This window comes from Gavia stellata, chromosome 25 (assembly GCF_030936135.1).
Source record: "Gavia stellata isolate bGavSte3 chromosome 25, bGavSte3.hap2, whole genome shotgun sequence".
NCBI classification, from domain to species: domain Eukaryota; kingdom Metazoa; phylum Chordata; class Aves; order Gaviiformes; family Gaviidae; genus Gavia; species Gavia stellata.
The window spans coordinates 9648767-9676182 of NC_082618.1; the positions used below are offsets into that span (position 1 = coordinate 9648767).

General features: G+C 39.5%; 2 protein-coding genes across 7 annotated transcripts in view; one reads left to right on the top strand and one right to left on the bottom strand.

The window, feature by feature from the left end:
• Positions 1–7174, top strand: part of VMP1 (vacuole membrane protein 1) — a 68810-nt gene extending 61636 nt beyond the window's left edge. For both annotated transcript variants that reach the window (XM_059829208.1, XM_059829209.1), the window contains 2 exons: positions 5034–5136; positions 6448–7174. In XM_059829208.1, coding sequence (XP_059685191.1) covers positions 5034–5136; positions 6448–6591 — 247 coding nt within the window. In that variant the 3' untranslated portion in view covers positions 6592–7174. The remainder of the gene's footprint in view (positions 1–5033; positions 5137–6447) is intronic.
• A 13005-nt stretch (positions 7175–20179) lies between these two features.
• Positions 20180–26374, bottom strand: TUBD1 (tubulin delta 1). Of its 5 annotated transcripts, none has more exons than XM_009820967.2 (8): positions 26203–26374; positions 25456–25603; positions 24780–24996; positions 24000–24231; positions 23016–23180; positions 22173–22313; positions 21452–21635; positions 20180–20408 (listed from the first exon to the last, which is right to left on the bottom strand). In XM_009820967.2, exons 1-8 carry the CDS (start codon positions 26372–26374, stop codon positions 20306–20308), a joined length of 1362 nt encoding a protein of 453 aa, XP_009819269.2. In that variant the 3' UTR covers positions 20180–20305. The 5 variants fall into 5 exon arrangements, with proteins under 5 accessions (XP_009819269.2, XP_009819268.2, XP_009819271.2 ...); XM_009820966.2 differs by having other exon boundaries at positions 26188–26374; XM_009820969.2 differs by lacking the exon at positions 23016–23180.
• Positions 26375–27416: the final 1042 nt, after the last annotated feature.

Here is a 27416-nt window from a genome sequence, read left to right on the forward strand (position 1 = left end):
GCTGTGGATATTAGAGAGATCATCCCTAAAATGGGGTTGTGACTCAATATTGCATCACCTTTCCAAGCAGGGCTCCGGTGTGTTGCAGCCTGGGAGCCTGGCGGCTTGTTTGCAGCATCTATTCAATTATTATGGTTCTCATTTCCCTTCGGATTATTCTTCCCATGATAAAATGGACTGCGATGTTTTTAAACCTGCAGTGCTTAATGTTTCTTGATCCTCGCAACTGGGGGCCTGATTCCAGTTGTTCATAGGAGCTGCTGAATAGGGTATGAAATTCAGAACTGAATGCCACTGAACTTCCTATTTGTGTTTTTAATTTCCATCAGAATAAATGGAGTTTAAGAGCTGCTTAATCACTTGCTGATAGAGGCCTCTTAAAAACGACAAACTTTCCTCAGCAGTAAAAACCCCCACCATATTAACGTTCCTAAAATGTGAGTCTACAGTGGCAGCTTTGGCGTTTCTTGAAAATACGTGCTAATTCTAACGTTGCTCTCTGGAAAAGTAGGTGAACATGTGCAGAGGTTTTTATAAGACGGGAACTTTATATCCTAAATCGTGGCGTGATAGTTTGTTTTTTTTTTTTTTTTTGTGAAATGTTATCACAATGATACAAAAACGCAGCATTTGATAGAGAACTGTACTTCAGCATTTAGCACAGCTTGTGATTCTCTGAGTGTTCACAAACTCTAAACGCATAGGCGATGAAATGTCGATAACTCAGGAGTAACCTATCCTTTTAAAGATCTTTGTAAGATGAAAAATACACCTTTCAAAAGTGCAAATATCACGATTAAATGGCTTTAAAGAAGTGTTTTTAATATAGTAAAAATGCAGTTGACTGAAGCACTGAATAGCTTTCTCCTTTTTGTTAAGCTGGCATAGGGAAAATACTTTGTTTTTTCCTCCTCTTGGTTTGGTGCTCCATCCACGTCCATTTGAGAAAACTCCTACCTGCAGTTCCAAGGATTCTGTTAAAAAGATAAGTTTCCCAAAAGTCTTTCCTACCACTTCATGACTAGTGACATGCATTTGAGGTTCACCTGTTGACAGTCATTCCTTGAAAAGCAAATTAATAAATTGTACAGCGTATTTTAATAAACACAGTTTTGCTGTAACTGGGATAGAAGTTTTAGGACTCACGTTGTCAGAATCTGTATGTTGTTGGTGGGATTTTTAAACTAGAACAGCTTTGCTGAATCTCTGCACGGTGGTGCTTCAAATAGATGCGAAGGTTTGTTTTTATTTGTTGGAAAAAAAGCTATATAATTTTTCATTTGGATAGAAATTGTGGCTCTTTTTAATTAAAAAAAATCAAAGATGCATCTGTTTAATTACAAATATCAGGTAATAGTTCTCAAAACAGGCTTCATCAGTGTTTTGTTCAGTGAAGCAAAATTCTTAATGGGTATTTACATTGCAGTATTAGACTGCAAGTAATGTTTTGTACTGAAATGGTATGATTTTAATGCATTTAGTCTGTACCAAAGGCTAGTGTAATTTTTTTGAAAGTCTGTTTTCAGTTTCAATTCCTTGTGAAAAATTCAATTTTAGCAGAGAATCAGAATGAATTAAAACAAAAATTGGTGTTTAATGTTAACTGTTGCTAAGATTTCTTCTGAATCAAAATATCTTCAGAGTTTTTTTTCTCAAAAAAAAAAAAAAAAAATCCCAAAGCATTTTTTTCTGAATCTTATGGTAAAACTGTAGCTAGTCTCTTTGGTTTTCAAGGAAATTTTGTTGAAAGGTCAGAACACACGGGAGCAGCACCTCTCGTGCTAGCTGTGCATCCTTGTTGCTGATTAACTGCAAAATTCATTAACAACAATGACAGCAACTAGTGAGATGAATTTTCATTGCTTATTTTGAATGACTTTTTTTTTTTTAATTGAAGTCCTAAAGCAGCTCACTGAGACCTACATTTTAAGCCTTTAAGAAGGGACAGCAGGTTGTGTGTTTAGGGTTTTTTTTGTGTGTTCTATTTTGGCAGATAGAGACTACAAAGTGTGGATGAGCTTGGTTCTGTTGTGCCTTTTATTTTCCTTTTATTTTCCTTTTATTTTCCTTTTATTTTCCTTTTATTTTCCTTTTATTTTCCTTTTATTTTCTTACCTGTTCATATTCTTTATTTGAAAGACCACAGGCTTGATTCTCAAAGGAAAAAGCAAGGAATTGGGTTTAGATTATTCTACAAACAGGGTTATCTTCCAGCATCTTCCTGTGTTAAGTCGGATGTGTAAATATGCCTGTGGTTTGCATCTAGACTCTGAAACTGCAGCAGTCTTTTGAAGGTGTATCTTAAAATCATTGCTAAGTGGCGCAGGATTATGATGCGAATCTGTTTCTTCTCCCGTGTACCTGCCTCTGGTTTGAGTGTAATGCTTGAAAATTCACACTGAAGTCTTCCCCCTCCTCCTTTGATAAGAACAGGGTTAGTGAGTTGAACTTCACTTGGCTTGCGGGGGGGTACCACTCACTTGTTCGTAATTAAATAAAATGAAAACTGATTTTTAAGACTTCTAGATCTAAGATGATGTCTGCGCTTTGGATATTAGGGGACAGATATGTTTGCTGGTTGAGTAAATGGTTGAATTTTGTCAAAAGAGTACAAGTAACCCATACTGTCCCACTGAAATGGGATTTCAAGAATTTTACTCCTAGTACTGTGGATTCGTGAGTTTCTAGATGTTACTCTGCTTCATTTTACTCCTTAAATTTAGACACCTTTTTTCAGTATTAAAGTCTCTGCTAATGTGCAAAATATCGCAGACATTTAGAAACCAAGGTCCTTGCATTCAGGATCTTACAGTTCTTCAAAACAGCTTTAATAAAAGGAATCTCGTGCACTTAATTCTTAATCATGCTCACAAAAGGAAAAAAAAAGCTGAATACTTTGTGAAAAAAATTTTGAAATAGTGTTGATGTACCGGGATCTCTTTAAGCCGTCTGAACTTGGTTTTCATGTCTTTGTTCTGTTGTTTAATGCTAATTGGGCACTGACTTAGTTCAGATTTAAAAAAAAAAATGGAGGCATTTGAACAACCGTTCTGTTAATCATTCAACTCTCATCATTTAAGTATTCCTCATTTCATAATCATGCAGAAGTTTAAAAGTAAACTATTACCTTTCAGTAGCTTTTCCGGGCTTCCAAGTGTCACTTGAAAAAGAAAAGAAACCTCAAAATGTATCTCTTTTTTAAAACTGTGACTCGTACTGATCAGCGAGTCATTAGGAGAGTTGTTACCACGAATAAAGTCAGCCTCGTAAGGGACGGTTCTGAAAAACTGGAAATCATTTGTAAAAGTTGCATACTCTGGTGTAAAATGTGTAATAGATGTGCTTTAGTCGCTGCCTTTTTTTTTTTGCTGAAATTTTACCAGTCCAGGCACAGAATTTACTCACCCCTTTGTATCATCGTGATGGTGAATCATGAGGGAAGCAATCTTTTTCTTGTAAATATGTTCAAAAAAATTATTTGCCCCTGCCTATTGAAGGAAATAGATTTAGTGGAGGAGAGGGAGCTACTTTGTTTCTTCGGTCTGTGTATTTTCATAAATTCTTAAGATTAGAAAGCTGTTGGTTTTTAATTGGGCTTTAGCATGGAAAAGGGAATATTGTGTCAAATTGGTAGGAAAATCATTTTGGAGATCTAGCCATCCCGTAGCAATTGCAGTCATCTGGAGAGAGGATCAGTTTGTAAAGCTGTATCTTGGTGTCTGAAGCGTGCTTTACTAAATCTTCTCTGAAGTAGTCATGTAAAGAATCAAAACTGAAGTGTCAAAATCTAGGTGACTTTTTTAATGTAAAAGACCATATTAATTTCTTTTAAATGACAAAAAAAATTAAATCTCCATTCTCTTTGAAATTAAAATGGCATTTGTCAGTAATGGGAACTCTCCTGTGGTGGGAGTTGGGAGTGTTGGTGTGTGTCTGTGGACCAAACCTTGGGAGCCTTCGGATTGTGCTGTGTTCTCACCACAGCAGCTCAGCGAGCGTTGATGCTGGGGGTAGTTTCTTCTGTATAGTATTTAAGGCTTGGGGTTTTTTTTAAAGTGTCGTGACAATTATTAAAGCTCCGCGGACCTCCTGCTAACCAGCGTGGTGTGTAGATGTAAAGAGAAGTCACCCAGGTTGGTTTTGATTAAAGCCTGGCCGGGCGGTGGGATTTGCAGAGTGGAAGTGGGAGGCTGCTGGGAGTCTGTCCAGCCAACACCTTTACGCCTCAGAGGCAGGAGAGGGTTCTTAGTTCCAAAACCGTCTCCGTGATCTGTATAACGTTAATGTAAGAACAAGGTGTTTAGTAATGTATTGTAGCTTTTGTGCAAGTCATCTGCCATAAACCATGGCATGATTCAGAACAGGGTTCATAGCTCCTTCTTTGTTCCTTTGTTAATCACTGACTTGTGGGAGGCGCCTGCAGAATTTGCTAATGCATTCTTTTTGGGTAAGGATGACGCACAGATTGTCCTAATAAGGACTTAGTTTGAGAAAGGGGCCGTCTTCTTGGAGAAGATAGGGGCAAGTCATAGGGCGAGCAGTTTCTTTTTTAACTGAGGGATGACACAAGCACAAGTCATTTCCTTATTAATCGGTTCAAACCAGTTCTTACAGGAACTGCTGGTGATAAATGTGGGACTTCTCAGAAGTCATTCATTTTATTCTCAGCACTGCACCAGTGCACAGCCTCAGCTGGCTTCTCCCTGGCTTTAAGGAAATGCTCAAGCTCACAGCTTCTCTCTGTGTTACCAGCAGTGTATTGTCACTGCTTTGCTCTGAAATATTTTTCTTTTTAAGCACTTTTTCAGGACATGGGGAAATACGTCCCTTTCAGAAGTATCAGCTAAAAAGATGAAATACACTTTATTTCGTGGTTATCTGCTCCCTCAAGTAGCAATGCCCTTCTGAGCTGTAGCTCAGTCTGAACTTTGTTCTGTTTGGTCAAAGTGGTAAGTTTAAAAAAAAAATTGTTTTTTGTTTTTGTTTTTTTCTCCCCTATTTTATCTTGTTCTCTGGGATGAACTTTGCATCAGTGCTATTCCAAGTATAGGTCCTTCTCTTCAGAAGCCATTTCAAGAATATTTGGAAGCTCAGAGGATAAAACTGCACCACAAATCTGACAGTGGCGTGCCACAGGTAAGAACCTCTCTGCCTCCCTCCCCAATTAATTTTTCCCTTCTCTAGCTGCCTTTTGACTTGTCAGGTTTACCGATGTAACTCTTGAGTCTGTCTTTCAAAGACTTGCAGTGGCCCAGGGAATAGATAAAAATCTCATTTTAAAAGCAACCTGGGAATTAAAAATAATGCTGTAATTGTGTGCAACTGGACTTAAGCTTCTTGGAGAATAAAGGAAACAATAAAGCAAGTCCAATGGCACGTCGTGCCTCTCTATTAGCTGCCTGTTTTGAAAGAGAAATTTCGGCAGAAAAAGGTTGCATTTACATGTGAAATGGTAACAAACTGTGCAGCATCAATACTTCAGAAGCCAGTAGGATCTGTGGCTTAATGGCCAATAAGAGAAACAAAATCCCCAAGCCTGTACTGTTTGAAAGGAAAAGAAAAATACGGTGTTCAGAGCCGGTACAAAGGGGCAGAAGTGTCCTTTCATACAAAAAGAAAAAAAAAGTGTTTTAAAAAACATACCCTGAATTTTCAGTGGGGACAAAGCAACTTTGACACGAAATTCCTTAGGATACTAAGGCGTTTTAGATTAATGGATTTTATCTAAACTCACGTTTCACGTTTAATACTTGTGGCTCTTCCAAGTGTTTCTTTGCCCATTTCTTACCAAAAAAGAGACTAAATTAGGGAGGGTCGGGCTGGAATAACTAAATATGCAGATTCCTTTTATGCACATTGAAGTAAATTTTGTGCAGTGCATTGCTGCCCTCCTTTGACAAAAAAAATACAAGTCAAGAGTAGCCATGGAAAACGCTGGAAGTGGGACTGCCCAGGACATCGCCTTAACTTCCAGTGACACCAGGAGAATCGGATACTAATTGGAGGATAAACACTATATGCAGTTTAGGAAAAAAACATTGTTAACCAGTGACCTTATTGTTTTCTTTGCAACAAACATGACAGGGACTGACAGTCAGGGGTTGCTAATTCTGAACTCTATGAATTGTTAGCAAAGACAAAACAATACTAGGACTAATAAATCACTTCACTAGCACACTAGTAATGATCAAGGATTCATCGTCTGCCCTGCGGTGTATTTGGCAAGCCCTCCTGCATTGTTTTTTCACGGGACTAAAGTCAGCTTTAGAGAGACCTGCAGGAATCCTGTCAGCTTGCACTTGGTTCCTGTTTTTAATTTGATAAATTACATAATAAAGAAAAAATGGTTAGGCTTTTCCCTTTCACCCAGAAAATGGAGAATTCTCCATTGTGCTGTCCACTAATCTTCATTTTCCTCCTTCTTCTGTTTTGTCTTTGTCTCTTCAGGGGGAAAACTGGCTATCGTGGATGTTTGAAAAATTGGTGATTGTCATGGTTTGTTATTTTATCTTATCTATAATCAACTCCATGGCCCAGAGCTATGCCAAACGACTGCAACAGAAGATGTACTCTGAAGAAAAAACCAAATGAGCTGGGAAAATACCCCTCGGAATGGGTTTTAGCAGACACGAAAAATGACACATCTTTCCATATGTTTAAAAATCAGCATTATTCAAAATGGGGGAAACTTTTTAACATCAATTTTCAACTATAACAAGTTTTTATTTAATTTTCAAAGTAATTTGGATCTTAGAGCAGACGTTTCATTGACAAACTTATAAATGTTAAGGTAAGGTATAAATGCTTTACATGTCTGAATTGTATTATATGGGGTGGACAACGTGATGTTAAGTGGAGTTTAACACAAATGTTGTCCATCCAAATTACTTCCAAATCCGATGATTTAATACTCTCCGTTTCCTGATTTAACTTCAGACTGACCTAAGGGTAACTTTTTATTTTGAAGGGTGGCTCTTTCGCTTTTTCCATAACTTTCAAGATCATCAAAATGTATATAAGTGAATATAGATTGGATACAAACTGTTGCATGTCCCCTGTGGTAAGGCTCCTCCATCTGAATTCTCCAGTGTCCCATTGCATTGCACGTGCTCTCGGTTGGAACAGCCACCCTCTTAAACTTCCTGATGTTAGCAGAGATGATTGATGTCGAAATGCTGGAGCTGACGTTTTTTATTCTGTATATTTAGAATGAAGTTAAGATAAAACTTTATAAAGTCATCTTTGATCATTCCAGAATTTCTTGTGTCAGTCTTTTTAAACTCTTTCTTTTCCTCTCCACTTTTGTATGCTCAGTTTCTTTAGTTTCTTTATTAAGCCTTGATCCCATGAATCGCATGCTTTACTCATCCTTCCTGCACAAATGGTGCCGAAGCCCTTTGTTCTTTTTTTTTTTTTTTTAATTTTTTCTTAAGAACTTCTTACTTAGCAGAAGGAAGTAGAAAGCGTATCACTTGCTTGAAGTACGGCTCACTGGTTAAAATAGGCAAGTTAAATAGCCAGCAATATTTGTTATCATAAATTCTTCTCAGATGTTTGCCACTGATCACGGCACCGTGGGCAGTGAAGGAGAAGAGAGGGGGGAAGAGTAAAGATTCCAGCTGAAAGCAGATTTGATGTCAAACCCAGCAAGGGTGCAGAGAGCCTTAAAGAACCTTAAACTTAGGCTTTGCAAGTCAGATATTTTTAAAACGTTACGAATTAGTGTGTGTTCAAGTGCTAACGTACATGAATGTAACCAATCTTGAAATGGATCTTTTCCCTCTTCAGTAAGTAGGTATCCGTTCCACTGCTATTGTATACATATTACTACTCTAGTAATTTTTGAACTATTGATTTTTATTTTTATCCTAGGGGTAAGTAACAAGAATTAATTTGACTTTCAATGAGTGTTATCGAAAGGTGGCATACGAGCACAAAGTAGGTTAGACCTTGCTTTTGCTTGGATCAGATTTGTCCTTGCGTTAGCTTAGGGCAGGTCTCGAGCAAGGTGTGAGAATATGTATTTTGTTCAATCCCGCCTGAATGTCCTCTTGTGTTGCCAACCGTCGTGACATCTCCATGGCTGTACCATCCTGTCGGATAGCTTATCAGACTGATGTTGACTGTTGGATCTCATGGCAACAACAGTCGGTAGGCTGTCTGACATTTTGGTATCTTTCATCTGACCGTTCGCTCATCCATCTCCAACTGTTTTCATTGAACATCAACAGCATATAAATGTTTTCAAGTTTAGATGGAAATGAGTTCAGAAGTCATGCAGTGCAGCAGTCTGCACGAGAAACATCTTTCAAAGTTTCATCTCAGTTGTGTGTGAGGTTTGTAATGTTGCTCTTGTATGCTTCATCTATAACTCTGAACGTTACTGAATGAATGGGGAGGCTTTTAAAAGGGACTTCTCTCAATAGAGCTGCGGACTAGATTGAACTTGAATATCTAGAAGTCTGAGCGCTGGGAGGTAGTACAAGATAGTTAAAACCACAAAGGCTGTTCATTTGCCCCTGTGGATTTTTAAAAGATGAACAGTATTTCTTAAATCTTGACCCTAGCGGCCTTTTCACTTTTTGGCCTAAAGATGGTCTTTGAAAATAATGTAGCAGAGAACTTGCTCTAATACAATACACATTCAAAAAATCATGGCTCTATTTGATACTTCCCTGGTTTCAGTCTACTAAAACTTTAATTTTGCGCTTGGAAGCGATCACGTCAGCAGTTCATAGCTGTTTGTTTCATTTTTCTTCAGGATACTTGGATCAGTGAAACAGTTGTTTGCTACTTTCCCCAGTTCCAGTGGCAGCTTTTTTCCCTCAGATCTGCCACTCGCCTTAGGGACACTGGTATTTACTTCACACAGTTCTGGTGGTGTCTTAAGGCCTTTTGCGAGAGTAAATTAAATTTATGCCATGTAGAGGCCCTGGCATGCTGTCAGATTGAAATGAGGAGACTGTGTAACAATAATTAAAGAGAAAAAAATGCTCTTCCTAGAGCCAATAAACTATACCTTTCTAAATGCTTCAGGGGTCTCCTTATAATTATGCCTCCTTGCCTACTGAAAAATCTCCAGACAAATTGAAAGCTTTCTCCCACTTATTTCAATATATGTTTACATACATAGAGTGCAAAATATATATATCTATTGTTCTGCAACTCATGTTTGTATGTGTCCATTCCGATAAGCTATGCTGTTATTTTGAAGCTTTCTAACCTTATTTAAAGAAGGGACTGGGCATTCTACTTGCTTCTACCTGTTCGGCCACTGGGAGATAGTAAGACTTGGTAAAAGGTAAAATATAATAGAAATGAAAGTTATGCAAACCTAATGAGATTTGCAAATGGATTGGTTTATGTTTGCTTAAATAAACAAACAAATAACTGTTTCCCGGTGTTTCTTTCAGCTGGATTGTTTCCATTTCTGTATATGGAGCTTGGTTGTTACACTGTGAAATTTGTTGTCCCAAGCACTCTACAATGAGTGTGAATTTAGCAGATACATCTGCAATTGCATTTTGTGGCTTCAAAGAAAGACCCAGAGCCTTTAGCATTGCATCTGAAAACATGTATTTTGCTCCCTTAAGCCAAAGTTGCCTTTTGTAGTACATATCTTCAGTTGCACGTTGGAAGCAGTCAATCAGCTAGTTTAAAGTGTGTTAAGAGAGAAATTCAAAGTGAGCTCTGTTGCAAGAGAAACAATCTTAGCACGGATCACTGTTTCTTTAGCTGATTCTTCTTGCAGATTAGACACTGAATAAAGTATCTTGCCTTTTTTCTTGGAATTACTGAAAATCACATGGAAGTAACAGCCCTCGTAACAACAACTAACGTTTGGTTAAACATCAAGGATGACTTTGAGGCGATAGAGATTATTTTAGTCTCATCATCTGTGGAACATGGCTAAATCCGCTTTCACATGTGCACTGTAAATAGGAAGCAAAGCAGAGAGCTGGCCGTATTTGCCAGCCTAACAATTCAGGGAAGCGCATCAGAGCTGAGGTCAGGTAGGATTGCAGCTGTTCCTCCTCCAAATTCTGTACTTGCTTACTGCTGGACCTGTGAATTGTGCCCCACCAAGAATGTACTTTGAAGGCCGTGTGAGATGTAAGCACACTGGCGTGCCCCTCTCCCCAGCAGTACGATGTACCCGATCGGGGCAAGAATTGTGTTGATGTAAGCAAAGCTAAAGAGTTCGAGCCAAGAGGCCGGCACAGGCCATGTCAGATCAAATCATCCAGTTCCACACTTCCCTCAGCTCCATCACAACCATCGGGGAAACCTCCTGCTCCCTGTCTCTGCTTGTCGTTTCTTACCTCCATCCCAATGTCACACTGTGTTAAAGCAGCTCCCTCTGAAATCCCCCAGCTGCCTGTTCATGCTAAAAGAGTCATTAATACTTGAGGATGGCTTATGCTGCTCCAGAAAGCCCTTCCCTGCTGTGCTTTTGGATTTCATTATTTAATTTGTTGGAACCAGCCTCCCTCTCACTGCAGGCAGTGCTAATTGCAAGCACAAATGCTGTGGATGTTTCCCTGATTATCAAGCATAAATACAAATATTAGTGAATGAAATTGATTGCAGGTGTAAAAATAAGTGGTGATTGGGTGTGTTCCTTGGAGGTAAAAGTAATTTGGGGGGGCAGGGGGGTGTTTAAGCACATGGTTTAAAAAATACTTTGTAATAGCAGTTAAAAGGTTGACTGTAATTATATATAAGGTAATTGAAATTGCTCTTCTGAGATTTAAAATTCTAGGGTTTTTTTTCTGTAAATTTGTATTTTTGGGTTTTTTTGAGGGGAAGGAGAAAAAACAGTAAGTACTTTGCCCAGCCTTCTGCAGATCGCAGCACTATGTGCACTGTGAAGGTGGGAGAGCAAGAGCCAGGGAGGGCTTCTTCCTGCTGGGCTGTCGGCCCTCGCCGAGAGCGGGCTGGTCCAGGTGAGGGTTTAATTGCTGGAGCCTTGGTGGATTGCTGGAACCTCTTCAGGAAAACAGGGAGTGCGGCAATCGCCTTCCCTGTGAAACACCCTGCTAATGCCTTCAGAACTAGATTGAGGGTAAATATTTGCATATGCTCTTACAAACTCATTTTTAAAAGGATTATACTGAAAAACTCTTTGAGCCTGCTGTGACCTTCCTAATTCAAGTGTCTCACTGAGGGCATGAAATGCTAGCATTTAATTCTTTATCCGTTTCACTTGCTTATTGATGCATCCACTCGGCTTTCACAAAAGGCGGCAAAACACCGGTTTGGTAGTGGCGTGAATGGGAGAGGCTGTAACAACCTGGGTCGGTTGTCAAAAGCGTGGAAGGAGCTCAAATGCAGAAACTGCCATCAAATGTCCAAAAGACGTCTGGCTGTATTGCCTTCCAGGTAAAAGCAAACGGGAAGAGCCCGGCAATCTGCGATGGACCTCTTGGCATGTGTCAGGAATTCAGCAAAATGGTATTTCAGTCAAAAAGGCTGAGTATTGCTCTGGGATGAATTTAAAGTGAAGAGGCTGTTGAGCTGTGAAGTCATCCAGCTTCTTCACTGCTAGTGATGTTCAGTTCTGATAAAACCAATGTGCAAATGTGAACCTGTTACATGGGCCAAGCTTTGTTTTTGTTTGCCTTTAACACTGCCCTTTGTTGTGCTAGAGGGTTTTTTTTAATTATTATTATTCACTCTTGGAATGATTCAAAGAGCATTGACTACATTAGCATTAAATTGAAGGTCATCTTTCTTTAAACCTCATCTGACGAGCTGTTCAGATATGGGTAAGTAAGCGTGCTGCATCCTCCGTGTTTCACGGGAGTTACTCCTAGCTTAATTGTTCTGGTTTCCCAAGAAGCTTTAAATGAGTTGCCCAGGCAGCTGGTAATAAGGAAACTAGCTGCTATTTCCTGATGAAAGGCAAGAGATAGGACTTGTCAGCTCGGTGTATTGTTCCCTGCGCCGATAACTGCCCTGCCAGCCACACCCTTCTCCCATGGCCTCAGAAACTGCTTTTCTGTCCTTGTAAGAAGTGCGAGTTGGTCTCTCTTCTCTGGTGGCTGCTGCGCTGTTCCTGCTTGAGGGGTCCTGCGAGGGAACGGCTGTGTGTTCAGGACATGTGATTTAAGGCATAATCCACCGTTTTGGGTTGGTTTTTTTTTAATGCTAATGTGGCAGAGCAGGCCACACAGGTCTGGTTTTGCCTCCTCTTGAGAGGTGTTTGGCACTTTCTGTTTCCTTGTGGCCTTGGTTGCGTGTCGTTTAGCTGCTTTTTGCTATATGGAGTGTTGCACTTACCCAAAGATACCTCAGATCTAGGCAAATTCTATGAACTACACTGGAGTGTTCATTGGCGTGTTTTACACAAGATCGTGACCACAGTTGTGATTGATGACATCAAGCTGTAGGGAGTCACCTAGTACCTCACTTGCGTACCAGATGATCTGCGTGACATTTCTAAGGTCCAAAGCCTTTTCACTGTTAGGTGGCATTGATTTGGCGGAAGGTGTCAGCCAGAGCTCGAAGCTGCCTGAGCAGAGGCACCACCAGTGCCCGGTGTGCCTGGGGAGGTTAAACTCTGCCTTAAACCGTTTGATGAAGTAGAAGAGATTCTTTAAGCGATTAGATGCGTTTCTCAAAGCTTGTTCTATCTGCTTGCCATGACCTTGTGGTACCTCTGTTTTCCTTCCATCTTGTCAGGGAAGAAACTAGCAGTTCTCTTGCAGAAGCTGCTGCTAACTAAACCACGTAAATACTTTGTTCGAGGCTCACACACATAGAAACCGTGTGAGTTTTAAGGGACTGTGTGTCTTTCCTGAGACTGCACGTTTCTTAGGCTCTTTCCAGCTGTTGAAAAGGCTTGAAAAAGCAGGTTTGTGTGCTCAGCATTTAATTTCTGTCTCTGAAAGAAACTGGACCTGCATAAAGAGAAAATAATGCATTTAGATTTACAGCATCGTACAAATCCAGCCGTGTTCACAAAATCTCTCTGGTCTGTTTAGAAACCATGCTTCTCTCAGTGCCTCTTGTTCACTGCAGCTGTTTTCTTGAGAGCTGTAATATTTAGGTATTTACATAAGAACAGATTTAATTTCTCTGATTCCTTGATTTTTATGTCTCACCTCAGCCCAGCTAACCTCTTGTGACATACAGTCACATGCATCCATGTGTGTTGCGTAAGACTCTAGGTGAGGAGCAGCAGGAAGAAAGAAACTTTTAAGATGTCTGAAGCTGGTACTTAGTTAAGCTCAAAGTAATGGATGCAAATAAAAAATTTCAAAGGAGTATTTCTACTAGATCTGTGCTAATGCAATTGGTGATTTTAATTCTGTTGCCTCCCTTAACTTCTATCTAAACCTGTCTTCCCCACTTCTGCACGTGCACAGCCACCACGTGGGAAATCATGCTGCAGCATCTGTGCGTGAACTAAAATCCTTTCAGCTGTCCGGGAGCAGCCTGGTGTTTTTAAGTGTGGAAATCTGCTGTGCTATCCTTTGTCACAGCTGAAATCTATTGCCAGAGAGAGGATCGTTCCAATTAAGTGAATAAAGTGTTTTAAGTGTTGTTTGGCAGGCCTGATTCTGACAGCCCTAGCTTAAAACTGTCACTGATGTCTCTTCTCTCAGTCCTTCTTGTAGCCCTGTCTGTCCTCGGTGCTTAGCGATTCTTGGACAAGTTCAGGCCTGTTGACTGGAGTTTTGTGCAGCTTGAGCAGGACCCCTTGTGTACTAAAGCAAGTTCAGGTTTCTTTTATAATGTCCTTGAAGAGTAAGCGCCCCTTTCACAGCACACGTTAGGTTTGTAGCTATTTTTGATATAAGAATACTTCACTGTGAAAATACTGGTTTTGTGGAGAAGCCTGACTAAATCTTTCTAGAGGAAAATAATGTGAAAACCTGAGTTAACATCTGGTAGGGAGGGAATGGAAGCTTTCTTCTTGGGAGATAAGTATTTAATTGTATTTATGTTCATCAGCTGCCAAATTTATGTTTTTGGCTGTTTCATCAGTTGCATTAGGCATCTCCACCAAAATTTGGCCTAGTAGAAATTGCTAGTTTACAATGTCACCTAACTACATAAATACAGTTGCTGACTAGATGACTCGGAATCAGGTAGTAATACAGGCTGACGTTGCCCAAAGTGGGGTGGGGAGGAAATTTCCCAGTGTTTTCTTTTGCAAGTGGTAGAAATGCACGACAGCCAGCAGCAAGCAGTCTTACATGGAAATATGTATTCTTGAACTCGGTATTGTTCTGAGCCATCTGGAGAGCAGTAGCTCTGAACTATTGCCCAGCTCTCGCCATACTTATTGAGGATATTATAATGAGCAGCTACAGCCGCCCCTGCCAACCAAGTACGGAGTCAGGATTTTATTACACCTTCAGCGTGTGGGATGAGGCTGCCTTCCATTTGGCTCCTTCAGCGGTGTTCTGCTTACATGCTCCTGTAAATGATCTATTACATATTGGAGACTGCTGGGCAAAAGTTCAAATTAAATCATGCCATCTGACCACAATTACAGCATTCTCAGGCAACTGAAGTGTATTTTTGTGAGCCTTTAAATAAGCATTACATTGTGCATGTAACCAAATATGTACAATAATCATTTTTGCAGAACACACCCATTTAAATGCAAATATACCATATAAGATGGTATTTATTTCTCATCACTTATAAGTAGGGAAACAAACCTCATAGCTCGCTGAAGCTCCAGCAATGTTTATTCTGTCTTTTTTTTTATTAACCAGCGGCTTATTTTAGTTAGTTTCTCTACTTACTGCTCTTACTTTTAAAATAGGAATCTTGGCCTAGAGAGCGTCCTCATTTTACTTATTTTTCTGTCTTACGGTGTAACATTCCATATCTTAAAAATTTTGCTTTTAAGACCTAGCAGATAAGAAGGCTTCTGCAACCTGATTCACACAGATAAATACAGAGGCCTGTGCCTTTGTTTTTTATACCCTTAGACTCTCCTAGAAGTCCCTGTTTAGAATTTCTCAGGCTTTTATGAACCATGGGGTTAAGGTTTAGACTTCTTCTATGGTCTTTATCATGGAACACATTTATACCTCTAAAAATTGCCTTTAAATTTCCTAATGAGCAGAAGCGGCCCCTCTAATCTCTTATCTCAGGCTATCTTCACCTTTTCCAGTGCGCTCCCAATGGTTGTCAGTAATATTTGTTTGAAACACCACCCTCTTTGCAACTGTTTGAGCTTCTGGGAAAGGGTTAAGCAGGTTCTGCTGATTCACGGAGGTAGGTGACTCATTACCCCACCCACCCGGATAGAGGGGAAGTGGCTGTCTAGAGGGAGAGGATTCATACAATGTGAAATCAGAAGGGACCATTGTGAACTTCGAGTTTGACTGAAAAAGCCGGAAAGGCTCTATAGTTAAAATTCAGGATTATCAGCTCTACATCCAGGCGAGTTAAAAGCCATCTGAGTGTCCAGGCTGTGCTTCTGGAGCGTGGGCAGAGGTGGGGTAGGAAGCCAGAGGCAGGAGGCTTGAGCAGGAAGTCTACGCTGGAATTCGGTGGTTTGGTAAGGCTGTGTCTGGGCTGCCCTTGAAAGCAGGGGAGGAAAGGCAGCAGCTCAGTTCCTTTTGGAAGTTTTTTTGTACCACATCAGATCCATGAATCACATTCCTGATGACTCTTGTGCAGTTTTTAAATGGTGTCCAGCAAAACGCAGACTTCTTTAAAGTACACTTTGACATCTGAGAATATTTCCTTTTGGATGTTTGGTTCCTCATTTCATAATATTTATCTATACTAAATTTATTAACAAATGCAGAAGGAAATGAATTATTCATTCAATAATCCTTTTGTACCTTAGTGTTTCCCAGTAGTGTATCAGCTGGTAATTTGAATATAACTTCCTTCTTTCTTATTGATAAAATCCTAGTTGTTATGGAAACCACAGATTTTTGCCCTTAATCTTGAGCCGTTTCAGTTTGGTAAAGCTGTGCAGGTAATCCTCTTGAAAACCCCTTATCTATTTACACTAAGAGTCTATCCTTTCTATACTGGTAATCAGTTTAACCTTATAAGCACCAATATATACTTGAGTCCAAATAAATTGTATCTATAACCACATTAGTGCCCTATCACTTCCCAAACACTATGTTTCAAGTATTTGTAACAGGTTAATTTTTGTTCCTGTTTTTTTTGTGGCTAAACAAAAGTTGCCCTATTCATTAAATATATCTGCTATAGTTAAGAGTCCTTGAATCAACTTCCAAGTGAGCTGCACCTGTCCATTACAAAACACAATAGTGAGATTTGATGCATTGTTCCTTGGTTTGTGGACATCCTGTGGGTAGTTTGCCTGAAACTAGCTAGGTCAAGGCCACTGATTCTGTTGTCCCTGCCTCAGTGAGCGATTGGCTTGTGCTGACCTTTGATCTACCTCATTAATTTTAATTTCTAATGAAATAAAGGCCCTCTGCCAGGCTCAGACTACATAATTAATTCTCTCAATAAAATAGAAAATTACTTCTCCACCTTCTAATGTAATTGTAGATGATGAAAATTTGATAATAGCTATTCACTTCCTGTCACTTCGACCCTTTCCTCCCCACATCCTGGGGAAAAAAATAGAGGAATCCAGCCATAGATCAAAAAATGAAGGCTTAGTTTGGGAAAGGGTGTGAGAATTTCAGAACTGAGGTCAGCAGTGAAAAACACTAACAGGAAGGGGGCTAGAGATGCCTAAAACAATTCCTGTCAATCTCCTTTTCCAGAGCAATGAAAGGGATTATAACAGCTAATACAACAGTGACACTTTTGGTTTCACCTTTTTTTTTTTTTTGTAGTTTTGAGGAACCTGTGTTGTCAAAATTTGGCTGACGTTTGTGATCCTCTCCTGCTGCTTTGAAAAACTTTTTGTTTTCCCATGGAAGTAGGAGTATTTTCCCTGAATCCTAACTGTGAACAAGTTCTTACGGAAGTATCCTTGTTAAGCACAATGAACCTGTTGGCCTAACTCTGTCCTTGAGCTGCAGAATCTTTCCTCTATGCTTTCATATGTTATAACTAGAGATCAAATAAGGAAATTTTTATTTTTGCTTTGGGGTTATACGTGTTAGCTGTGTGCTGTGTTTCCTGACGTGGCCCAAATTCTGCCATCAAACATAAACAAACAAAACCCCCAAATACCATGCTCCACTGACTAAAATTGACATAAGCCATAAGTAATAAATGTACTTATAAAGAATGGATAAACGGGTCTATGTCATCCGTAGGCGCAATAAGCGCCTGCTGTATTTGCTTCGTGCTCGGAATTACAAATACATAGAGATAACATTAACGTTATTTCTGCAATAAAGTTACTTATTGATGTAGCAGTACAATAACTCCTTGCTCTCTTCCTTGTTTCTGAAAGGACTTATCTGTCCTTAGCTTTTTAAAAATCTCTTTTAGCTGTCCTGTGGAACAATGAGGAAGAGTATACATTCCCGGGACTTGGTCATTTTTTCAGACATGGAGTTACCTATTCTCATTTCTGGTACTGGAAGAAGTTCTCAGTCTGGTGTCTGTTGAAAACACTAGGGAACATCATTATTTCTATATTGCTAAACATCCTGTGCCTTTTTGAAGGAGGGAGGAGGAAGAACCTCACCATAGTGTCTCCTTTCCTGACCCTTTGTTCCTTGCAAACTTGAATTGCCTGTGCTGTTTATCTTAACTTCTTGTGCAATCTTTCCTCCAGATTCCTCTGTGAAAATACCCAAGTTGAAGACAACGTTTGAAACTGACAAAAACACCACACTAGAAAAGCCCCTTTGATCAGAAGAGTCCCCCAGCTCTGAGCTGCCAGGAAGTGATTTAGTGAAGAAAAAAAAAATTAAAAATCACAAATAATATTCTATAACAAAAGTTACACATAGTTGTGAACTTCCAAACAACTCAAACTTTACTGAGCAGTATAGGGCTTGAAGTATGACTGGATAGTTGAGCTATGATTATTGTGTCTTCCCCTTTTGAGGGAGTTGCTAAATCAGGAATTGGAGCAGCTGAGTGAAAACAGAAAGCAAACCAGACTGAGTTGTTGGATTATATGTTTTGTCATATATGTCAAGTGTCTTTTTATTTGAAAAGGTATTTGGTATATTTACCCTGTCTGCTTTCTCCTCTGTGCCTTCCTTCTTGTGTTCTCTCTACCCGCCCCACGAATGATTCTCCTTCCCCTGTATGTTTCATGATTTAGCTATTGAATTGAAGCACCAATATAGCTCTTAATTTACACAGGTAATTTTTCCGCATGAACTAGGACTAGACTCAACTCTAATGTGTGCTGATGGTTGCCCTATTACTAACAGGCAGCTGAAATTTTTTTTTTTTGGAAGGTGTGAGAGATTAACATGGCTTGTCTATAAGCTACCTTGAAATTTATCAGACTCCATTGTGGCTTGCAGTGACACAACCATGCCAGGGATCAGCTATTGCTATGGGCGTATTTGAGCAATTGTGAACTTAGCCCCAGTACTTACTTATTTTCTTCAGATTCAATCATACAGTTTCTTGAACCTTGTCAAGAAGTCTGTTTGCCATTCCAGGTGTCGTGTGGCAGAGCTGCTTTAACAACAGGTGCTCCGGGGGGGATTTTGGTGCTTCTGTACCTGGCCTGAACAAAAGCAAAGAGGTAAATGAACCAGGAAAGAAAATAAAAATAAGAGTAATATAGAGTGTCTGCTGTGCTCTAACTGACGCCTAGCAGAATTACAAGGTCACTTCTGCATCTACCATTGTGTTAATTCATTAAAGATTTAAAATCTAAATCAGAATTGCTAACAGGGCAGGGGTTCTATGTGGGCATCGTTAGCCATATTGCAAACATCTTTAACATATTTAGCATCATACTATGCGTGTGCTCATCTTCTAACTAAAACCTGAGAGGCCTGGCATGAAACAGCACGAAAACCTAAAGGGAAACCATGAGGTTTGTCCACTTGTCACGGGAAAAGTCCTTGAGACTGATTTTTTTTTTTTTTCTTTTTTTTAACTTTTATTTTTGGCATACCTATTTAATAGCGAGTGAGGTTATTTCTATGGGAGAAGAGTGTGACATGGGTGGGGGGAGGAATGGCAAGAATTCCAAAAGCTCTCCCTACAATTACGTGAAAAGCTACCAGAGGCAGAAGAAAGCTCAGTGTTACAACAGAATCCTTAATTCTACTGTACTCTTTTCTTTTAACCATCCAGTCTGTGCCCCCGCAAGCTATTGCAATCTCTTCCTCCTGTTAGGCTGGTGCAGCCGAGTGTTCGCAGGCTGCAGCTTCACAGGGGCACCACCCTGTGGTCGTGGTAAAATCTGTGCAAAAAAGAGCCCGTTTCTTAAATCGACTTTTAAAATTAGACAATCTATTATATTTATTATATTATATTACAGGCTCTTACATCTGAAATCTACCAGCAGTTCTCCTCCCAAATCTGTTTGTTTAAATAAATAATAAATTAGTTAAAAAAACCTACCTGCTTCTAACTTACAGGAAGAAGTGCAAGAGTTTTAGTTTTGTTTAAGTCTATGGTTCGCCTGTAACAAATAGCCAAGACCTCTGATGTGCTATAGGGATTTTTTTTTTTCCAAGTGGTAGGTAACACCACTTCAAAACATGGCACAGTGAAACGGCCAGAAAAGCATAAAATTCATTATAATCTCTAATGTAACTTGAGGATGATAAGAAAACGAAGAACCCTTCATACTTTCTTTTAAAAGATGGTTCAAAACTTCCGCTAAGTTAAGGTTAAGGTCCTTAAAACAGAATTTAAGTCTTACTTTGCTTTAAAGGAACAAGTGGCACACTATTCTATCTTGAATGATATCCGAACGGAGCTTGGATTAATAATTCTGATACTGTGTATTTTTATCGATATTGAAGCATTCTTAGGGTGAAATGTTATCATGAAAAATTGAAATTGGAGGATTAGGAATGCCTTACGACTGCAGTCAAGCACACATTTAATTTTTATCACACATTAGTTCATGGTAGTTTAGATGCTGAGAGTTTAGCCTGGAGAAAATTCCTGCTGTATAGACATTCTTTATGAAGAATATCCAAGTGCCAAAAATGATGTTCAAAGACTTAGCTACAGTATGTAGCAAATGTATTGAAAAATAGCTGTTTATTAGATATATTAAATATGAATAATACCTGCCCATATGTTCAGTTCTTACTATTCTAACATACGCACACACGGCTTACAAGACTGAAAACCAGCTACAGTCCACTAACTTATATACTTCAGGAAGTTGATGGAAGGTTTTCCAGCGCTGGGTTGTTTCAGGAAAGCTCTATTTCAGACCATTTAAAAAAAAAAATCAAAGGCTGGTGTAACTGGAGATAACTTGTTCCAGAGCTGTGAAGCTGTCCAGGAAATCTTCCTCTTCGATTCCGAATTTAGTGTACTGGTGAATATAGGCTCTGTGTGTTGAAGTCACAGTAGGAAAATGGGTAAGACATTAGAAATCAGTGAAGAATCTGACACATGAAATCAGATTGTACAGTTATTGCAAAAATGACAAATGAACATTGGTTTCCACCCAATAACCATGCTCGTTAGTTTCTACTGTGCTCTCTTCAACTCATTTTGTAATTCATACTTATTGATAAGTTATGACTCATTTCTAATAGGTTTTATAATTTTGTGTATTGCTTAAGGAAACAAAATGGCAGGAAACAAAATGGCAGCTTACAAAATTGGGCTAAATGAGAAATGGAAGGAGAAGTGATTATTATATGAGAAAAGTAATTTATAGATTTCAGATGCAAAGCCTAAACCTGTGTGTGCAGGATAGCTTCCTTCTCATCACTGGTGTTTTTGTAACAAGTGGTAAAACTAGGAGCACAGCTAGTGGCAGCAGTTTTCCTCTTTTGGCTTTTAATTGCAGAATTCCTGTGCTAGAAACTCATGTTTAGCAGACATCTGCTGTGACATGCAGTAACCTTGGCTTCATGGTGATCGAAGTAAAGAGGCAGTTCTTTTCTAGATTTTGTGGTTCTAATGAAAAAGCAAACTAATAGCATGGGAGCCTTCATAAACACACAAATCCCCTAAATGCTTCTGAACTGAGCCAGGAACTTTTTTCCCAGACTGTGCAGGACGTCTGTATGTAATTTAGAAACTATATGATCAGTAAAAGAGTTTCTATGTGTTATTCTTAGAATGGTCACATTGGAATGCACTCAATTTGGAGAGTTTTAGTACTGAGAAAATAGTCAAAGTGACAGCGCTAGAATATGTGGTCTCACTTATCCACAGAACATAAGCGCTGTTCTGTGTTCCTCACTCAGCCATCATGTTTCAAGCATAAAAATGTTTCCGCTCAAGTGTGGGAAACAGTACTCATGCTTATTCACCATTACTCTACTTTGCTGAAAGAGCGAGCTGTATTTACAATGATTTTGCTACCACGGAAGATATTGGCAGTTATTATTGAAGTATCAGCATAACTGTTTTCACTTACTTGGAAGCAAACATATTCCAAGCTTTTCCTACAACATTGTCAAGAGGTTTCAGCAGGAACTGGCTATTGCTGACCAAAGAAGCGGACTTTTCATACTTGTTAAATGCTCTTGGTGTTTTCCATGCATTAAAAGCATCCTGAGGGTTTAGCCATGACGTATATAATGAGGGATCTCGGAAACTTCCTGTAGCAGAAATAAGACATCCCTTTTGACAAATGTAAAGCTACAAGCTCCTACATCTTGATCTCAGTAGTCCTGTGTGACCTAATCAATCCTTGGCAGATCAATTCAGGCCTTGAAAAAAATCTGCAGAGTGGTCAGTCTGCTGAAAATATAACTGCTTTAAATGGATTAATCAGATTATCAAGAAGCATACTCTTGTATCAATATGTCACCTGCAAGCTCTGCTCATCAGTCCAGAAGTGGCTAAATATATTTTCAGACAATATAGCTAAGAATCCTATCGTATATACAGACTTCAGTCTTTTCCTCCTTCTCTGAAGTGCTTCAGGAAACACAGAAGTCTTGGTTGTAAATGCAACAGCCCAAAGCAATTAGGCAACGTGGCCTTGGACATTCAAATATTTCTACAGGCAATATTGACCTCAGTTGTCAAATATGTGGCCTCGGGTTTTTTTTCACTTTCATCAGATACGGTTGCAAAGAAAACAGTGAGATGTGAAACAAGAATCACTGAGATACTGTGTTTTTCCTTCTTACCTAAGTCTACGCTGTGCAAATCTTTTCCTCGCAGGATAACCAGGTTGGCAATGGAAGTATTGAAATAGAGCGGCTTATTTGTGGAATGGCTGGAGGGGATGGAGGAGCCTAGACGTGGTGGTCTTACTTGCCAATCAATACCTATGAGATTTTGGCAAAAAAATGTAAAATAAAGTTAGCATTTCACAAAATATGGATTCAGACTGCTGAAGAGTCAGATGGTAACTAACACTGTGCCCCAAGCTGAGCTCATATTAGGGTTTGTAGTTTCTGCATGTTAGTTAAGCAGCATTTACGCAATTCTTAGAGAAAAACAGTGCTAATCCAACAGTATTTGCCTGGTAGTCACTAGTCTTACCAGAGAAAATGGATACTTGTTTCTAAACTTAGCAATCTGTCAGCCCATTCTTTGCATAACTGGAAGCTATACTGAATTCCCCATGTAAATGATACGGGAGAGCTAAGCATGATTTTTATTAGAAGGTGTAAAAAGAAAAGGCATAGCAGAACTAACTATCCAAGGAATGTTCCAACTGAATCATGTAAATTAAGTGCACGACTAAAAACTGTTGGTTTGTTTTGCGTATTTTCAATAGTTATAATTAACCGAGATGTCTGGGAGCAAAAACAGGAGCAAGCCAGGAGCTGCTGTGGCAGCTGAGTGAATAGTTAAAGGAGCAGCTGGCTATGTAGAGGCAAATTCCTCCTGTCTGAGGGCAGCAGCTCATTTCTGAACTGACTAAAGCTAGTCAGTGATCTCCACAAAACGATAAGCTTGATTTCATCTGTAAAAATAAATGCTTAAAGAGTGATGGATACTGAAGATGAGTGAATGCTTTTTACCTTCCTCCATTTTAGCATTAGCAATGAGCATCTGCCTTAAATGTTTGATGAGTCCAGGCCAACTGAACGTGCTATAAGCGAGGGAGTTTTCAGGCATCTGAGGTATGTTACGAAGACCCAACATCTTGAATTCGGGATGTGGAACTAACGTCTCCATTAAGTCTCCTGAAAAAAGAAATTAACAGCTGCTCATGTATGACAAAAATATTGCATAGGCTAGCTAAAATAGGAGAAGAGAGTGAGGAACTTTACAAAGATCTAGCAATTTAAGATAAGAAACCAAGCAGGATATATAAAGTTTTAATTTGACAAATATATGGACACACCCCAGACAAAATAATGCAAACTTGCTATGTACTACTGAGTTCCATACAAGCATGTTAATAGCTCTTATTTTACAATTTAGACTTGTCTCGCTTTATAGTCTGGCTCAAAATCTCAAAGACCCTATGCACTGCTAAAGAGATTGACGACAGATGTGAAATTTTAATTTTACAAGCAAAACTCTTAGCAATATGGGTAACTTTCTCTATTCCCTTAAAGATACAAACGTCAGCCTGTTGCTACCAAGTTGTATGCTAGCCTGTCTTTTACCCAAGCAAAACACAAACCTTTCATTTTGTTTCAGTTTATACAAACTTCTAACTTAATGTGAGATGTAAAACTCAGTCCAACATTACTGTCCTGCACAAATTTCCCCTGAAATGTAAATAGGTACAAGGGTGTCTGTAGGCACCTGAAAAAGGAGAAACAGGGTTCTTTTGGTAACGAATGAAACCAGAAGCTGGGGGATCTATTTTTGACTCTGCTACAAAATTAGGATTGAACTTCTAATTTAGTCTTTTGCTTCACTTTTCCTATCTTAAAACTTGGGATGTATCTGAATACTTGAGTACGGAGACTGAACAACTTAAATTCACAACATGAAATGATTACAGAAAGACATGCGAGAATGCTTTAGGTAGCCATATTACAGTTAGATACCTAATGGGTTTCTGCTATAGTGTAAGCCACCTTCTGCTGTGTAAGTGGGCTGGAAAACACTCCCCAGCTGATGTGCAATGACTTGATTTACATCCCTGAAGGAGATCTGTTTAATATTCATCAGCTGAGCACAGATCTTGTGGATGACATCATTTTCATGAACAAGAAGAGCATCTGCTGACTGATACAGATGTGACAGAGTCAAAACAGAGTTGTAGTTTTGAACAATGACCTGGAAACAAACAAACAAAAATACACACAAATGAGAATCAAACAATGTAATCCCTTTCTAGGTTATAATCCTCTGGCTACTGTAATTTCCTGAGTTATGATTTAGGAAGTGATTCATTTTCTTTGCCAAAGTGCAGAATGAGGTCAGGAGCTAGCAGAGCTTTTTCATGGAAAGAGAGCAAGACCTGTGAAAATCATGTTATCCTTCTCAGCTCATACAAACATGCTAGAACAAAATCTGCCTGGGAACTGATTATAATGCTGTTATGTACTATCATAACAGGAGATTACTAGTTAGGTAGTAGAGCTTCTCATGAAACTGCATTATACTTTAGCACTTACATTAGCAAGATTTTTTTTTTTTTTGTGAGACGACATGTACCAAATATTAGGCAAACAATTCATTAGCTGTGTTACTTTCTGTCATGTTGACCTTTTAAAAAGTAAAATGTATCTCTTTTCTAGAATATTGTAGCTGAAATAAACTATGTTTAAAAGTAAATAGTGATTATAAACTTGTAGAATATCTCTGGGAAATATGACATTCACCTCACCAGTGCCGTAGGGCCAGATAACATGGTTTAGTATAAACGAGGTTGGAAAAGCATCTCTTAAAGACTGGGTCACAAATGCCCCCAAGCCAGATCCTGTACCACCAGCCATGCTCGTTATTGTGAAAAATCCACCGAGTCGATCACATTTCTCTGCTTCTTTTTGTACCAGATTCATTATTACTTCTTTGTGTCTAGGCCCATGAACAGAATAACTGTTGAATAAAAGACAAAACGGGGAGATGTGGCAGGTTATATCAAAATAAAAGCAGTAAGGTGAAGCTATTCATAAAGGAAACTTTTTTATTATTATTATTTATATAACCTGGCATGATGTCACCCATTCTATCTGCAATAAACAATCCTCAGCTGTGACATTTATTTTGCAAGAAAGCTGTTTATAAACTGTGCTTATTGTTTCCTATTCTTACATCAAATATATTCACTCTATTCTAAAATGTTACATTTTCACTGTAGATACCAATTTCACCTTGCAAAAAGCAGTTTAGAAATTTTGCTGCTATATATATTGATACTCTTAACTTAAAAATAAATCAAGTTAATGTTACAGACTCTGTACCTCACACAGCTGCAATAGCACCACTCCTAGAGAGTCTAGACAGCTCATTAGCCTCTACAGTTCCCTTAGTGAAGCTTGAAACAATTGCTCATACCCATTTGCCCAGTTGTTCCCAGACCCTTGCTTCTGACAGAAGTGCGACCGATCATCGTATTTCCAGTAGCCAGACCTGGCAGCTATTGATAAGGTTTGGCTGATCACTTTAGGTTCCATGTCAACAAGCACAGCTCGAGCAACAGGTACTGGACAGGAAGAAAAACAAAACTAAGAATAATGTGCCAATATTAGAACTTTTTTTTACGTAAGATGGACTTGCACCACGGCCCAAATTGTACTCCTCCCACCCACATAAGCTGAACGATTAACTTGATGGTACAGGTACAGAAAGCCGGACTTGGCAAGGCCCTGGATTTCTGGTAGAACTATCTATTGTTCCAAAGACAGATCTGAACTCTAGAGACCACAGGTCTTTCAGGAAAGAAACCACTTAATGTGTTTGATAACATCAAATTCAGATACTCTGGGTCCTACTCCATGGCATAATCTATCTACAGTAGAAAATGCAGATGCTTGGAAGGAAAGGTTATTTATGTATGTATGCTCAGTTTCCAGCTGTGTTACTGGCAGACTTGCTCTGTGGCCTCAGACACTCTACTGCACTGATTTTGCTCCCATGGTTGTTAGCAGTGTCGTGAAGGCAGAGGGTTGTGACAGTTCTTCAAGACTGAAGGTAAAACTCATTCTTCAACTGGAGGTAAAAGACTTTTATTATTTCTGCACTCTTATCTGTATTAGGCTGGAAACCAGACCTCAGTGGGAAACAAACATTTAAATGCTGTACCTTCTGATTCCTCCTCACTGAAAAAACGTTCTTTGCAAGCATCATGGTAGGAGTCATTCTCCTTCTTGGAACACAACCCATGTGTGCCATGGATGTCACCGCAGACAGCATTAAACACCTCACGACCAATCTGATTACCACACTGACCAAGCTGGACTGTGACTATTGACATTCTTATTCACTTTGTATTTAAGCCTAAAAAAGAAAAGCATGCCTTTAGTAACTGTGGAAAAGAGGGGGGGGGGGGGGGGGGGGGGGGGGAGTTCCAGCAAGTAGATTTCTGATCAGTTTTGCAATTTTTTGAGACCCTCTAGTGAGAAGGAAAAGGCTACGCTACAACCACTGGCTATGTCTGGGGAAAAGTAGACTGTCAGCACTTTCTCCTGAAGGTCAGAAGAATGGAGATGGCAGTTTACAGGAAATCAGTCTGTTTACTGTTGCTGTACATCTGAATGGGCTGAAACCAACCATACTGCAAGCAAAATCTTTGTTTTCTTACCTTTGCTTAGTAAGGCAGGATAGAAACAAATAATTCTAACTCCAACAAAGTTATAGGATTAGGCTGTAAAAGCATGATCAGCATAATGAGGACTATATGCCTTTAGGAATGTGAAGCCTGTTCAAAAACCTAGCTGATTTCCAGGCCTGTACTGCGATGGGCCTGATGCCAAGATCTGCTGAGGTGACAAAAGGATTCCCTGGAGCATTCCCCTTGCTTCCACCACAGACAGCAAAGTTTTTGATTCAGCACTGGTATGTTTTGACATTTTTTTCCCCACTCAGCATTCTGCAGTAGCTCTGGGTTCTCACTTTTCTGTTCTCCTCTCACAGAAACAAGGTCAATTTTTTTAAACTCATTTCATTGTTCTGGGCTGCTATTTTTCATTATCATCCCAGCTGTGCCAGAGCACTTCTGTAGCAGCATTCTTTGGATAACTGCCAGCGTTTGCAGCTTGATCCTGCTGCATTTTACAGGCAGGTATGTGCTATTTTTGATTCCTGGGCTTGATTTCAGCACTGCTGCCAGTCTGCACCTCACGGCCTAAGGCCAGCCTGTGTGTTACAAGGCCGAGTTACTTCTTACCGCAGTCAATAAATAAATCTGTAAATGATTTTCAGAAAAGGCTGACGTCCAACCCACGCGTGTGATACCGACCCCCCCGTGCCTACTATCGGCGTGCTCTGCGCGCCTCACTGGGAGCAGGCAGCTGTCG